This window comes from Cyprinus carpio, chromosome B16, assembly GCF_018340385.1.
Source record: "Cyprinus carpio isolate SPL01 chromosome B16, ASM1834038v1, whole genome shotgun sequence".
NCBI classification, from domain to species: domain Eukaryota; kingdom Metazoa; phylum Chordata; class Actinopteri; order Cypriniformes; family Cyprinidae; genus Cyprinus; species Cyprinus carpio.
Window position 1 is genome coordinate 27,280,824 of NC_056612.1, and position 15,938 is coordinate 27,296,761.

General features: G+C 31.1%; 1 protein-coding gene across 3 annotated transcripts in view; it reads left to right on the top strand.

Annotated features, from left to right (window-relative positions):
* Positions 1 to 15,938, top strand: part of LOC109060144 (mannosyl-oligosaccharide 1,2-alpha-mannosidase IC-like) — a 191,385-nt gene that overhangs the window by 79,716 nt on the left and 95,731 nt on the right. For all 3 annotated transcript variants that reach the window (XM_042741782.1, XM_042741780.1, XM_042741781.1), the window contains exon 2: positions 15,630 to 15,726. In XM_042741782.1, the coding sequence (XP_042597716.1) occupies positions 15,630 to 15,726 (97 nt within the window). The remainder of the gene's footprint in view (positions 1 to 15,629; positions 15,727 to 15,938) is intronic.

A 15,938-nucleotide genomic window follows, 5' to 3' on the forward strand; every position in this document is an offset into this window, starting at 1 on the left:
GGAAAGAACTTATGAGACATACAAAAGAAAGGAAAGAAAAGGAAAAAGACAACTATATTGATAAAATATATGTATGTTTTTATTTTGTGTTTGTGTGTGTGTGTGTGTGTATAAGTATATATAATAATTTATTTTATTTCATTTTTGTTTTATATAATATTGTGTTTTATTTTCATTTCTATTTCTAACAAAACAAAGTAGCTGGTGACCTTACGTTATATTTATATAACGTACCCTTTATATTTTAATATATTTTTCATATCTAATAAAACAAATTAACTGATTACTTCTTATGTAAATAATTCTTATTTTGTTATGAATAATAATTATATATATATATATATATATATATATATATATATATGTGTATGTATGTATGTATGTGTGTGTGTGTGTGTGTGTGTGTGTGTGTGTGTGTGTGTGTTTTGTGTGTGGTGTGTGTGTGTGTGTGTGTGTGTGTGTGTGTGTGTGTGTGTGTTTAAATATTATTTATTAAAATAATCATTTATAAAAAAATGTTTGCACAAAACATAATATGACAACATGACACTAAGGTATATAAAGGAAAGAGCTTATGAGATATACAAAAGAAAGGAGAGAAAAGAAAAAAGACAACTATATTGATAAAATGTGTATAAGTATATACAATAATATGCTTTTATTTTATATAATTTTTGTTTTATATAATTTAATGTTTTATTTAAATTTTATTTCTAATAAAAAACAAAGTAGCTGGTGACCTTGCATTATATTTATATATAAAAATGTAAATAATTTAAAAAATATATTATATTTTAATATATTTTTTATGTCTAATAAAACAAAGTAACTAATGTTATGAATGATAATGTAAAATATGTGTTTTATATATATATATATATATATATATATATATATATATATTATTTATTTTTTTCAGAGCAGGTAAGAAATATATTTGACAAGTAAATTTTCTCAATTCTCACTCGATTAGCAGGTGCTTCAAAAAGCACATTTTAGAGCTCATCATGTGGCACGCATTGAAAGCGCTGTAGCTGCGATGGGATTTCTGTGGGTCTAATAGACTCTGCAGGACGCCGGGTTCAAATTGCCAATTTCTCGCTCACAAATGACTTCGCTCTGATCTCGCTGTTCGCTCTCTTGTGTTTTCTCACAAACACATGGTTTTACAGCTGCATGAAAGTCTGAGAGCAATAAATGCTTTTATTTTGTATGATACATTTTGATTGCAAATAATATCAATCGAGTGAAAACTTTAAAAATGCACAGAAACAAAAGTCTAGCTCTAATAGGACAAAATGCAATTTGCGTTACATAAATGTCCCTGTTTAGAAGTATAAGAAGTAAACTTTGAGGAGGATCATATTGCGTAGTTAACAGTCAGGCTTGAGGCGATGAGTCGGTGTAAATATTTAATGTGTGCAGTCCATTAAGTGTTTCTGCCGTTGCTCTGCATCTGTGTGGCTCTCCATCGGCTGTTAGAGATGAGCTCTTTCATCAGCCAAAGACCTGCTGTCCATTTGGCCCCTTTACCAACAGACCGGCTGGACAGAATGGACTCTGCTGTTCTCTCGTGTGCAGACAGATGCCAGAGCAAAGCTTCACACGCCGCACCGTAAACACCATATCATCATGAGATGATTCCCAAAACCACAGCACTGAGTAACATGCTCATAAACACAGTAGTAAAAGTTCAAAATGATCCATTTTACCCAGTTATTTAGGCCTCAGGTATTTTTTTCAATTAAGAAAGCATTGCTTTTTTAGTAATTTGTACACTCTTAGAAAAAAGGTACAAAAGCTGTCACCGGGAGGAATCTTTTCAAAAGGTACAAATATGTACCATTAAGGTAGTACTGTGTACAACTAATAATGTACAGAGGACAGCTTTTGTACCTTTTGTCTGAGAGTAAGTCACTTATAATTACATTTCATGGTTACATTATTTTTAGATTGTCTATAATATATTTGTATAAAATATTGATTCAGAGTAATCCCCAAATATGATATATGGAAACAATAAATAAATTTATATTCATATAATCATTAAATGAACATTAAATTAAATAAATACATATATCTTAAAGTTTTAAATAAAGAAATAAAGATTATTAGAGTTCATTTATATAAATATATATATATATAGAGAGAGAGAGAGAGAGAATACTGTGTAATACTATAAATACTAATGCTATCTATATTACATTACATTACATAGTTTGGGGTCAGTAAGATATTTGAATGGTTTTTCAAAGAAATCTTCTATACTCACCAAGACTAAAATTCATTTTTATTAATTACATTTCTATATTTAATTTTTGTCCTTCTCAAATTTTATATAATTTATATAACTTTATATAATTCTCGCTTTGTTAAAATATATATAATTTAAGTATGCTGTGTTTTTTAATGTATTTAAATATTTAAATTTTTATATTTTTGTTACATTTAATTTTAACTTCTAATAAAACAAAGTAAATGGCAACAGTTTTATTTATTTAATTCTTGTTTTATTATCTGTAAAAATGTAATCTATATAGTAGTTGGAAATTTTAGCCATTCAAACTCTAAAATTATTCATGCAAACATTATAAATCTAAATAAATAGACTGAGATTTTTAGGTGGTGGAAGTGCTTGAGAACATCTTGGTTTCCTTATATTTCCTATAAACAGTACATTTCCTAAAAAAGTAATATAATGTAAAATATAATTGATTGCTGTGATCAAAGCTGTATTTTCCTCCAGTCTTCAGTGTCACATGGTCCTTCAGAAATCATTCTAATATGCTGATCACATTTAGGGACTTGATATATTTTAATATGCTTCATAAGAAGTGCTTGAGTGAACCGATTCACTGAAATGATTCAGACTCCAAAAGCTTAATTTAAGCACCCATTTCATATTCGATTATTACCTTCATTTGCTTGAGAGTAAATATGTTAATAAGTTGTGGAAAAAATAGCCAGATACTGTCAAAGAAACTAAGCTCCTGTCTTACTACTGATGAGCAGAATCACATGCCATCATCACATCACGAATCTCTCGCTGCAGTTGTTTTCTGGAACAGCATCAGACCCACTAATTGCTTCATAAGTGTGACATATTAAAGGGTACTTGAGCAAACGGCATGATGGGATTAAATGCTCTGTGTAGCCGAGGGCCGCGTCTCACTCCTCCAGCAGAAAACAGCCGCTTCCGCCCGGCTCGACCCGTTTTAATGGCTTCTCCGTGCATGAATTATTCATGAGCTCTTTAAGCAGAGGCCGGTGTTGCTGGAGACTCATGAGGCCTGTTGGAGTGAGTGATGTGAAGTTTCTAATGATCAAGTAGGGAGTCTCTGCCACAGGAGAGTGTTTCAGTCTCTCAGCGCTGGAGCGATTGTGTCACCAGACCAACTTGCGAATATAATGGCTTTCTCAAAACTGCTTTTCATCGGACAGGTTTCTCGAAAGCTCAGTCTGTCTGCTGTTGGTTGGGAAAACAAATGTTTTGGTTGTATTCTATTGCATTTTATCTCAGTGTCTGATATTAGAATACTAGAGCCATCTGGTTGGAAGCTTTAGCTGTCCGAACTTTTAAAGTACTGTATGCATGCAAACTATTTAAATCTGTTCAATGGATTTTTACATTTTTTTTTTTTTTTTTGGGAGGAGATTCCCAAGAACATTTTGGTTTCCTAATAAACTGTGCCAACACTGGGAGTAGCTAAATGAAGACAGACATGCTACTAAACCATTTACATTTAAGCTATGTTCAGAAACGCAGCCTTCCCAGAAACAAACTAATATTTCCAGTAAGCAGAAATGTTGCATGTCTAAATGCTTATTGGTTTTGTTGCATTATAATGTGTGTGTAACTTTTGTAGTTTTTAGTGATCCATGCAAAATTTTTTGATTCATTTGAATGACCACTTAGTGATAAATGGAATAATTGTGCTAGTTAGTATATATTATTCCTTTGGTTAACTTGCCAATAAATAATAACCATAACTTGTGCCGTTTAATTTTTTAAGCTTTTATTTAAACAAATGTTTTGATTCCTTTGCATTATTACTTAGTTATAATTGTAATACTTACTGCTTTAGTGCATGCATATATATATATATATATATATATATATATATATATATATATATATATAAACAGTGTTTATGTATGTATGTATATGTATATATATACATACATACATACATACATACAGTATATATATATTATAAACTTACCAATAAATAATAAATAATTGTAACTTACCTAATGCCATAAATGTAATATATATATATATATATATATTATAAATATACTTTACAGTATAAAATATTAAGTGCCAGGAATTCAGGAATATTATTTTCATAATATAGATGTCCAAAATAAATTCCATTATATTTTATTATATTATTTTAATATTTCAAGAACATGTCAATTTTTGTGCATCATATTGTGCAATAAATGTTTTTTTTTTTGTTTGTTTGTTTTTTTTTTGTTATATACTATGTTATGTATTACAGTAACAAATAAGAAACTACCTAACATATCCATTTTATTCAGACCAAAATCACTCAATGCACGTAATGCACATTACGTTTCAGAAATGTCTTCAGTCTCATTTGAGTGATGTTTTGGGCACCATTGTTGGCATTTGGAGCAATATCACATTAAATGACAACAAAAAACAACTGAATTTTCATTTTTGCATGAACTATTCCTTTAAGCGCTATAGGGATACTGCAATCGAATAATAACCTTTTGTGAGCATCTCTTGGCCAGAGAATGACTTGTAACTGACTATTAAAAGGGGCAGTTTGTTTCCAGCGATGTGATTTATGGCCGATATTTCTTAGGGGTGGAGAGACACCACGTCAAAAAGTGATTGTTTGGACAGTTGGCTGAATTCTAATTGCACAGCTGCTTCTGTTCCCTGATTAAAATGCATGAACGGGAGACGGGGAAATATTTGCTTACTTCACTTGTCGGTTTACAATTGAGAAAGAGCACAAACAACAGATACTTGCTTTATACACACACGTACATGTATGTCTGACACAGACACAAATACCAAACTGTTTAAATGAGTTCAACTAGAATCAAGCGACTCTTTCAGAAATTAACTCGATGCCAGCTACTAAAATAAGTAGTGAATATAATTGAGGATAAGTGGAAATGCATTTTAAATAAGATAATTTTCAGATGATATGATTCGGATGAGAAGATGGTATTATTAAATTAAATTCTACAATCTGATGATTATATCACATGATTTCAGTGAACTGTCAAAAACACTTTTCTCACATTTCTCCATTTATGTGGCACAAAAAAAAAAAATTAAGACAGCATCAAACTAAATATAATACACAAACATTCACATAAAAGTAATGTAAGTGATTAACAACAGTGCTAAACAACAGTAATTCCCAACATATTTTGCAACAAAAAAGATGTAAAATTCCCTGCAGGAGTTCACACAACTTATTGATTTTATTATTATTATTATTATTATTATTATTATTATTATTATTATTATTATTATTATTTATAATAAATAATTTTTAAATCAAGTTAAGGCAACATTTCTAATTTTAATTTAGTTTAACTTGATGTACTAAAATAAAAAGTAAAACCTAAAAAAAAAAATTATTAAACTATATTGGTGTGTGTGTGTGTGTGTGTGTGTGTGTGTGTGTGTATATATATATATATATATATATATATATTATATATATATATATATATATATATATCTATATATATATATATATAATAAATTACTAAAACAAAGAATAATATATTATATTAAAATATTAAAACTATCTACATTCATCCATCCATCCAGTATATATGTGTGTGTGTATATATATATATATATATATATATATATATATATATATATATATATATATATATATATATATATATATATATATAATAGTTTTTATTAATATTTTTTATCAGTATTTCATTTTTATTTTCTTTAATGTATATGATTTTGTATTTTATATTATCTATGCACTTTTTACTTATTTATTTATATTATTTTTTATTATTTATTGATTGAACAATAGATAGAGTTTAAAAAAATTTAATAGGCTTTAAAAAAATTCCAAAGTTTTACAATATTCTGATATTCATGTGAATATGTCCGTTCCATCAGGACTCGGGAAATCTGATTGGTGAATGATTGAAGCTTGTGGCTTGAGCATCTGAATGTCCCTGCTGTCTTAAATCAAATCTGTGTTGAACACTTTCTTCCCCGTCGTTTGATCAGTCGCTGTCCCGCGGCGGTCCTGAGCTCTTCATGCAGCATTAGATTGGTCCGGGCCTGAAGCATTATGGACTATCAGTGGTGTTTCTGATGCCGGACCTTGTTTCTCTCCTTCATAACGGGCAGCTGCTGCCGTGGGGAAACCGCTTCCCAGACCAAATCATGGAGGTCAGCTGTGATTTGGACCAGACTCGGTCCCGCTGGAGTCTGGCCTCCAAACTCGTTATTGTTTTGATGAGAATCTGTCGCTGTGTTTTGTATGGATGGCACCGTGTGCCTCACAATGCCGTTTTTCAGCCTTCGTTAAACATTTCGTGCCCTCATAAGGGATGGTTTACAAATAAGCTAATAGCCCATTGTGTTGTTTAAAGGATGCTGCAGTGTTTTGAGTCCTTGAATGCAGCTAATTGTGAGGAAAACATTGGTTTTGCAATTCCCGCTGGAGACCGTTCAGCACGTATTTGCTCCTAACGTTTATTAACTGAACGTCGAGAATGCTCTCAAAAGCGGTTGATTTCGTGCTGATAGTTTGCTGAAGGTAAATGGCAGAACGGAGGGAATGGAAAATTCATTTCTGCTGAGTAGCAGAATATTTCTGCACTGCCTTTGTCCTTTTTCATCCAGTGCAACCGTAGACTGTTAGGGAGGATTAGTTTGGACAAAAATGTGAATTCTGTCATTATTTACATCCTCAAACGTATATATATATATATTTTCTGTAGTAAATAAAAGAATATTTTAAAGAACATTTACACAGCTCTTTTGGTTGTAAGCTCCAAAAATGACTAATTAATAAAACAAAATAAAATCTATCAATTTCTCTATAAATAAATAAATAAAATACAATTAAACACACATGACTCATGTGCTGTATTCCAAGACTTTTGTGGTCATATACATATTTTTTTTATATTTTTATAAAAATGTATATAAATATACATTGACTGAATGTATATTCATAAAAGTGACTCAAGATATTTAGTCTTGTTTTCTGGTGAATGGTTTAATATTAAGAGTTTAAAACAAGTAAAAATATCTGCAAGTGGAAGAAGAAAAATAAACAATAAAAATAGAAAACAATAAATTCTCATACCACATTCACATAAAATTTTCTACTATTAATAATAAAAAACAAAAAAAATTAAAATGTTTTGATAAGTCATTTTGCTTTTCCACTAAATGTGTTTTGATTTAAGAATGTTTAGATATTTGTATTGAAAAAAAAGAGTTTTGCTGTGTATAGTTTATATTAATATTTAGAATTATTTTCATCTTAATTTTATTTTAAATTTTAGTATTTTTTTCATTTGCATGAGTAATGTTTTGTAAAAATGTCTATAGTTTTTATTCATTTTAATTTCACTTTAAGTTATTTTTTTAGTTACAAGTACATTTTTAAATATTTCTATCATTTTTAAAATGTAACTTTATTTCAGTTTATTTTTTGTTTTTATAAAAAAAGTTTCTAATTGTATATGTTTACGTTTTCATTTTTCATTTTTTTTTAAGTTTTTTTTTAAATATTTAATTTCAGTTAAAGTTTACTTTACTTGAAGTAACTAGAATAATAACCCTGGTCCCTCCTCCTAAATAAAAGAGCCAATCACCAATGCGCAAAGTCATCGCATCACTACAGTTGCTCTGGTTGCCATAGAAACAGTCAGCATCCTGAGACACTCACTTGAGACCAACCTGAAGTAAAAGCTATATATAATGCAACATGAGCATAAGAAACAACATTTATGTGACAGTTCATGCAGTTTTCTTTGCCATTTCAATATATTTCCCCATTCAGGGGGAAGTTAGAAGTTAGTCTTGTGTGACCCGAACTCGCAGAGTGAACTGACTTTATTTGAAAGAGGCTTTGATGAGGATGAGTAAATAATGATGAGTTTTCATTTCTGCTGAAGTGTTCCTTCTTATTCCTAAACGTGGTGTATTCAGCCTGAAATCCTTTGTACTTGGGCTGAACTGGATTCTTCAGGCGGTTGTGAGTCGCTGAGTTTAGTAGTTGCTCATTTATCCTCTAACCACTGTATTTTTGTCTACTTTTCCTGTCCTCTTGTGCTCCTTAATCTGGGTCTTTGGCTTTTTCACCGCAGCTGGTCGCAATCACGAGCGCCGAGACCCTACATCAGCCACTTCCTCCTCATCCGTCAGCCTCCTGCTTTTCTGTTAGTTTGATAACTGCCTCAGATTGCTTCTGTATCCAGTTATTTTAGCGACGCTGGGCGTTTTTAGGGCCGGATGTTTAGTGGGTTTCACACAGTTGCTGCTAGTCTGGCAAGACTACACTAGTTGGTAATAGGCCACTGAAAGCTTCAGGAAACCCTCTGTGTGCTGGTGTGTTACTATGTGAACTACATCTCTTCTGAATGTCTGTGTAAAGCTGAGTCACAGTAACCTGACGCTGGCTAATTAGCTATAAAGATAGTCTGATGGTGAAGTTTTCACAGTAACTTTTCACTAAGAGAATTGTTCTGGTGCTTCGGAGAGTTTAGATGTCTCATTAAATTGTTAGACGAGCATATTTTCTTTACCGTCTCAATGTATTTCATGTTAAAACAGGGAAACATATCAAAGTGCTTGTTCGTTTTTCAAAAAGTTACTTGTCCATTTATCAAAAGGGAAGTAACTGTTAACCATAACAGGTTTTTCCTGTAGCATTTTTACCAGTGTTATTTTAGTATCATTTTGAAATAGATGTCATTTTTAACTTTTCTGTTTTCTATTTAATTTTAGTTAAAGTTTTAGTAATCTTTGTTTTTTTTTATATATATATATATATTTAAATAATATTTATTATAATAATTATAATTCTTATTTGAGTTTTACTTATTTTAGTACATGAAGTTAAACCAAATGATTAAAAAAAATTATAATTGTTTTCTTGGCAACTAGCTGAAATAAAATAATTATTAAAGTTTTATATATATATATATTTTTAACATTTTTATTAGTTTTTGTTTTTTAAGTGTTAGTTTGTATATATGTATTTTTATTTAATTTCAGTTAAATATTTAGTAATTAAGTAAATTTCAGTTTAGTTATTTTAGTACGTAAAGTTTAACTAAATAAAAATGAGATATTTCACCTTGTCAAGCTGAAATAAAATAATTATTTCAGTTTAGTTTTATATATATATATATATATATATATATATATATATATATATATATATATATATATATATATATATATATAGATAGATAGATAGATAGATAGATAGATAGATAGATATCATTTATATTATATATTTTTATTATGTATTTTTATTAAAAAAAGTGTAAGTTTCTGTAATTTTTAAACAAAAAAAATGAAAAAAATTTGTGTGTGTGTTTGTCATTTTTTATTAGTTTTTGTTAGTTATTGTTTTGTTTTGTGACTGTGTGTGTGTGTGTGTGTGTGTGTGTGTGTGTGTGTATACAGTACATAGACTGCAGGACAGGTTTATATGAGTATGAAGCTTGAGGACGCCATCATCACACGCTGTTAAACTAGAAAAGTCTAACAGCGATGCAGACGCTATTGTCCAGCTGTTTTAATGCTCCTCTTCACCCTGAGAAAGAGTCCAGGAGTGTGTTCGTGAACTATAAACTGAAGTCAAACGGTCAGCAGATCTGAACCGCTTTAGAAGCTCCTAAACCTTCAGCCAGATCCAGCAGAGCACCGCTTTACTTAAAACACTTGGTTTGTCATGAAAATACATGCACTGATGATACACAGGCAGTGTCTCATTTCTACTAAAATAACTCAAACTGAAATAAAACTTAATGAAAACTATATAGATATACTTAAAAAAAATTAAACTTTAACTAAAATGAAAATGCAAAAGACTGTAAGAAAGAGGTTAAATATTGTTTCCAAAAAGGTTTCCTTGTGTATTTTAAACTTTAAATGTTTTATATTGTGAACCTGGTTTCTTATTTTATTAAATAGGAAGGTTTATATTTAACATTATTAACTAAATATGTATTTATAACAGTAATTGGTAAATAAAAGTCATGTAAATTGGCATGCAAAAAAAGCAAAAAAAAACACCTTTAATATAGATTTGATCTCCTTTAAGCACAATAAACTGTCCTTGAAAGCTTTTTTTCGTTTGATTATGGGTTGAAAAACGAGTCAGGTTGCATGAGATTCACTGTGTTTGTTCTTCCAGAAGTTTGTTGCAGTTTGTCTGCTAGACCTCCACGAGCTCTGGGATGAAAGAGCTGAACCAGATAAAAGCCCATTAATGGCTGCGTCTCGCTTTCATCTCATCTGGGAATCGCATGCAGCACGCCGGGGACTCATTATGCCTCCATTTGGTCAATAGATATATATATATATATATATATATATATATATATATATATATATATATATATATATTTCTCTCTTTCCATGCAAAAACAGCCGGTGTGCGGATGGTTTTAAAGTGGTACGCAGGGACTTTGCGAGAGGCTTATGTAATTTTAAGATAGATGTATCACAGTGAGGAACAATTCATCAAAGTGTCAGACAAGGGAATGTGTTTGCTGGAAATACACTGAATGTTTCTGTAATGGCTTTATTTGCTCATCATTTAAGCTGTCCGAGACATTTACATCACGTGCTCTCTGAGATCTTAATAAAGGCTTGCCGTCTCTGTGTGAGACGGGATCTTATTCATTTTTGCATGCAAATTGTGATTGTAGCACACAGGTTGCAAATCATAATTCCTTAGATTTACAAGCTCGCCAAATGTTTCTGAATCCTTTTATTAGTGCCATCTGGATTTCATGGCTGCACTTTATATGCAAATACAAGTTTGTATGTGTACAGTGTTATATTTCATGGTGTTTGGACTTTTAGACTTTGAACCTCTGTTCATCTGATTTGTGGAGTAACCAGGCGTGATTGGTGGGTAATGTGGGATCTGGTTATTTACTCCCTCAAGCTTCATTTCTCACGTTCGTCCTGCTGTTTGCAGGCAGATGATTATGTAGCTTTACCGGTTATGAAAGAGTATCAACCCCCTGGGCATTTATTAATATGGAAGATGCTTTGACCCACAGCAATTTTAAAGGTTTATATTAGTGCTGTCAAATGATTAATCACATACAAAATAAAAGTTTTTGTTTACATAATATATGTATGTGCACTGTGTATATTTATGTATATATACAGTAAATACACACACATATGGTATATATTTTGAGAATATTTATGCATATACATTTATATATTTATATTCTTATAACTATACTTAATATATAAACATAACATATTTTTCTTAAATATATACATGCATGTGTTTGTATTTATATATTTATACATAATAAATATACACAGTATGCACACATATATTAACTTTTATTTTGGATGCAATTAATCGTTAATTGACAGTACTAGTTCATTCGTTTATATACTTCTGAAAATTTGGGGTCAGTTTTTTTTTTTTTTTTTTTTAAGCAATGTTTTTTTTTTTTTTCAGCAAAGACGCATTATGGTCAAAAGTAAGAGTGAAGACATTTGTGACCCTGGGGCACAAAACCAGTCATAATAGCATGAATATATCAGTACCAATAGCCAACATTACATTGCAAATAATATTAATTATAGATCATATTCCATGATATTTTGTAAATATATAAAAATTCAATTTTTGAATAGTAATATGCATTGCTAAGAACTTCAATTGGACAACTTTTTTTTTATTTTCTCAGTATTTAGATTTTTTTGGACCCTCAGATTCCAGATTTTCAGATAGTTGTATCTCAGCCAAATACTGTCCTATCCTGACATGGAAAGCTTATTTATTCAGCTTGATTTCTAAATGATGTATAAATCTCAAATTTTTTTTTTTTTTTAAAATGGACCCTTATGACTGGTTCTCATTTGGAATGTTATAATGTTACAAATAACTGCTGTTCTTATAAACTTTCTGTGCATCAAAGTATCCTGAAAAATAAAACTGTATCACAGTTTCCACAAAATATCAGACAGTGCAACTGTTTTCATTACTGATAATAATCAGAAATGTTTCTTGAACAGCAAATCAGCATATTAGAATGATTTCTGAAAAATCATGTGACACTGAAGTCTTTGATCACAGCAATCAATACAGTTTAACAGATATTTACATAGAAAACTGTTATTTTAAATGGTAAAAATATTTGATCAAATAAGTGCAGCCTTGTTGAGCAGAAGAGACTCCTTTCATTTTATATATATATGTATGTGTGTGTGTGTGTGTGTGTATAGTTCTGATGCTGTGTTAACTATATTGTTTAAATGTATATTGCCAGCAAAATGATCCGTACTGGGAATCAAACTCAAGGTTTTGGCACTTCTGTCGTCACACTCTGCTGGTTACAGAGTTAATTCAGTTATCTAATCGTGAAAGTGAAGTGCTAATATCCATGCTCACTAAAGCAGACCATTTCTCTGGTATCGGGCTTATTTGTTTTTGAGTCTTTGCCATCTCATTTACAGTTAGGACAGAGAGATGATGGGTCATGGTGTGGAGGAGATGTGATGGCTCTGTTTGTCAATCTATAGCAGCTGAGTCATTTCTAAATGTGTGTCATGAAGAGGGTCGGTTCTTTATAGATGCTGACCTGACCTCATTCACTAGCTCTCTTTACTGCTTCTGCTCCGCTATCCATGGTTTGATGAATAATAAGGAAAAAAGGAAGTTATGTCACTATAACTGTTCTATCTATCTGTCTGTCTGAATGTCTGTCTATCTATAAAATTAGTTTTTACTTATAAATTAATTACTATTTATATTGTTACTGTTATATGAATTACTATTATATCATTACATATTTATTTGCTTAAGACATTTCATAAAGAATGCATGGATAGATATATGCTTGATGAATGTCTTTAAATATAAAGCAAATAAAATAATTGTCATAAATAGTAATGCATATAAATAAATAATGAATGAATATACACACACATACAATATAGTATAAATATATACACAAAATTGAAAGGTTTTGTTTTATATATTTTATATTTTATTTATATATCCAATTAGTATGTTCTGTATACAGTTATTATGTATAATGTTATATTTGTAATTAAACTCATAAAACATGCTCTGCCTATTGATTAATTAATTGCAATCAATAATTGCTTAGTTTTTGAAGACATTTAATTCTGTTTTGACAGTGGTTTTATAGGACAATGCATTGTTATTTTTCCTTATATTATTGAACATAAGCATCATTATTGGCTATGTTGTCTACTGTGAATTAAATATAATACACTGTTACTGTATGTCACTATGTAGACTAGTGTTCAAACAGTGTTTGTCTTGTGACAGATCTGCGTGTATAAAGCCTCTCTGCTGCCGCTCTTTTCATATTTGACTGTTGTGGGCTGTCAGAGACAGTAGTGTTGAGTGTTACTGTATGTATGTGTCCATTCAGTCTGGTGACATAAATGTATTTTATTTATTTTTTTGCTTTGACAGCAGCACAGACCGTCAGTGTTTATGAGATCGGTGATAAAACTGTCTTCCCGCTCGGCTCCGTTCCTCCCCGCTGCTATTTGCTGATAAAGTGGACTAACAGGTAGAAAACCTGCTACGTTTTCCCCTTTTCTCTGCCTCAGGAGGAACAAAACAATGCACAACTTAGAACCGAGTGGAAACCGAAGCGTTGGTGTTGCAGTCAGTAACAGTTGATCACACAAGCTTTATGCAACACAAGAATCGGCCACATCCCGGCCCAGCTGCTCCTTCATGTCAAGCTCAAATAAATATCGCGGTTGGAATTTCTTCCTGCTAATTCCCTATCATGTCGCAAGCCTTTTTATTGCATTGTTGGAGGCGATCCCACATCAATTATTGGCTTCCTCCTCAAGGGAAGCGAGTCTTTTTCAGAGCGTGCCTTGTGGAGGTTGTTGGTGCCAGCTAGGCATCATCCAGAGCTTCTGTGGTCCTGGCTGTGCTGAAACACTCATTCAGAGCTCAAACAGATCCAGCGCCCCCGAGCTCAGCAGCAGCACAGCCCGGGTTCTTTGTAATGTTCCTTAATCGACTCAGATCTATTCAGCAAATAACAGGTTTCGAACTTACTTTAAGTTTTGATCTTAGAAGCCAAAATGTCAAATTAATTAACACTTTATTTTTCTAGTGTTATTATGAACATTAAATCAGTGCATGAGTGAAAACATATATCTTTATAATCAGAATCAAGTATTTAAGAGAGCTGTGTAGTTAATGCAGTGAATGCAGACATGCAATTCTATTTTTATTGATTTTTTTTTTGTACAATATTTGTGCCAAGATATTTGAAAACAGAAAATGTGAAGTAAAACTATATTAGATTTTTTTTATAAATCTTCTCTGCTCACCAAGACTGCATTTATTTGATCAAAAATACCATAAAAGATGAAAAAAGTGAAATACTATTACAATTTAATATAAACAGTTTTCTATGTGAATATATTGTAAAATGTAATTTATTTCTGTGATGCGCCGCTGTATTTTCAGCATCATTACTCCAGTCTTCAGTGTCACATGATCTTCAGGAAAATAATCATTACTAATATGCTGATTTACTGCTCAAGGAACATTTCTGATTATTATCAATATTGAAAATGGTTAAAACATTTTTTTTTTTTTATGTGAATATTTTTGTAGATTTTTTTTTTCCGGATTTTTTAAGAATTATCCTTTTGAATAGAACATTTGAAAGAACAACATTTATTTAAAATAGAAAACTTTTTTCATAAGAATAATGTTTTTACTGTCATTTTTGATCAATGCATCATTTATGCAAACAATAAATAAAGCAGTTAAAATGTCTTAATTGGTTCTAATTAACAATGTAATTAAGTCAAGTTTTGATAAGAATACTGTTTAACACAAGACAACACACTTACAGAACAAAGCAACTCGTTTAAATGTGCAATGGTTAATGCTGACGAGAAAACAATGATTATGTGTTTATGAATTTATTTTCTTGATTAATGCATGTAGCGAACAGTCCATTTCTTTGACGTCTTCTTCTGTCTTGTTCATGAATTTCTGTATTTATTTGATGAATGTGATCCTGCAGGCCTGCCCGCCTTACCACACAGCTAATTATGACAGCGTGTTGCTTTCAGCAGAAATAAATAGAGCTCATGAAACATGATTCAATTCTTTGTTGTGTCATTCATAACATCCTCATATTTAATCCATGCTTCGCTTGGCCAGAGGTATCATCGTCTAATGCATAAAAGCCCTTATTTTTCTGATTCATCTTCGTTTTTGATCTGCGAACATCTGCGCTTGATGGCTTTGGATATAATCGCATCCTAATATCATGTTTAATGCGAGTATCTGCACACTAACCGTATTATTAGAGGTGATTTCACAGATCTGAACCTGTTTGTTTCATGTTTGCAGATGATGAAGTTTGCCTGGGACAACTACAAACGTTACGCTTGGGGACAGAATGAACTTCGACCTCTGACCAGGAACGGACACATCGGGAATATGTTTGGTGAGTGAGGTTATGATTCCACATACAACTCTCTGAGCTTAGTTGCCTTCTTCAGCTAGCATTAAGTCGTTTTCTTGGAAACCAAAAGCATTTCTGTCTCGTCTCGCAGGACTGAATTTAAAATCAGATGGTCCGATGCTTTGAATTAGTCATTTTGTGACAGATTTCCTCGAGCTTGGAAAAGAGATGCCCTACTTTATGAAGCAGCTAAT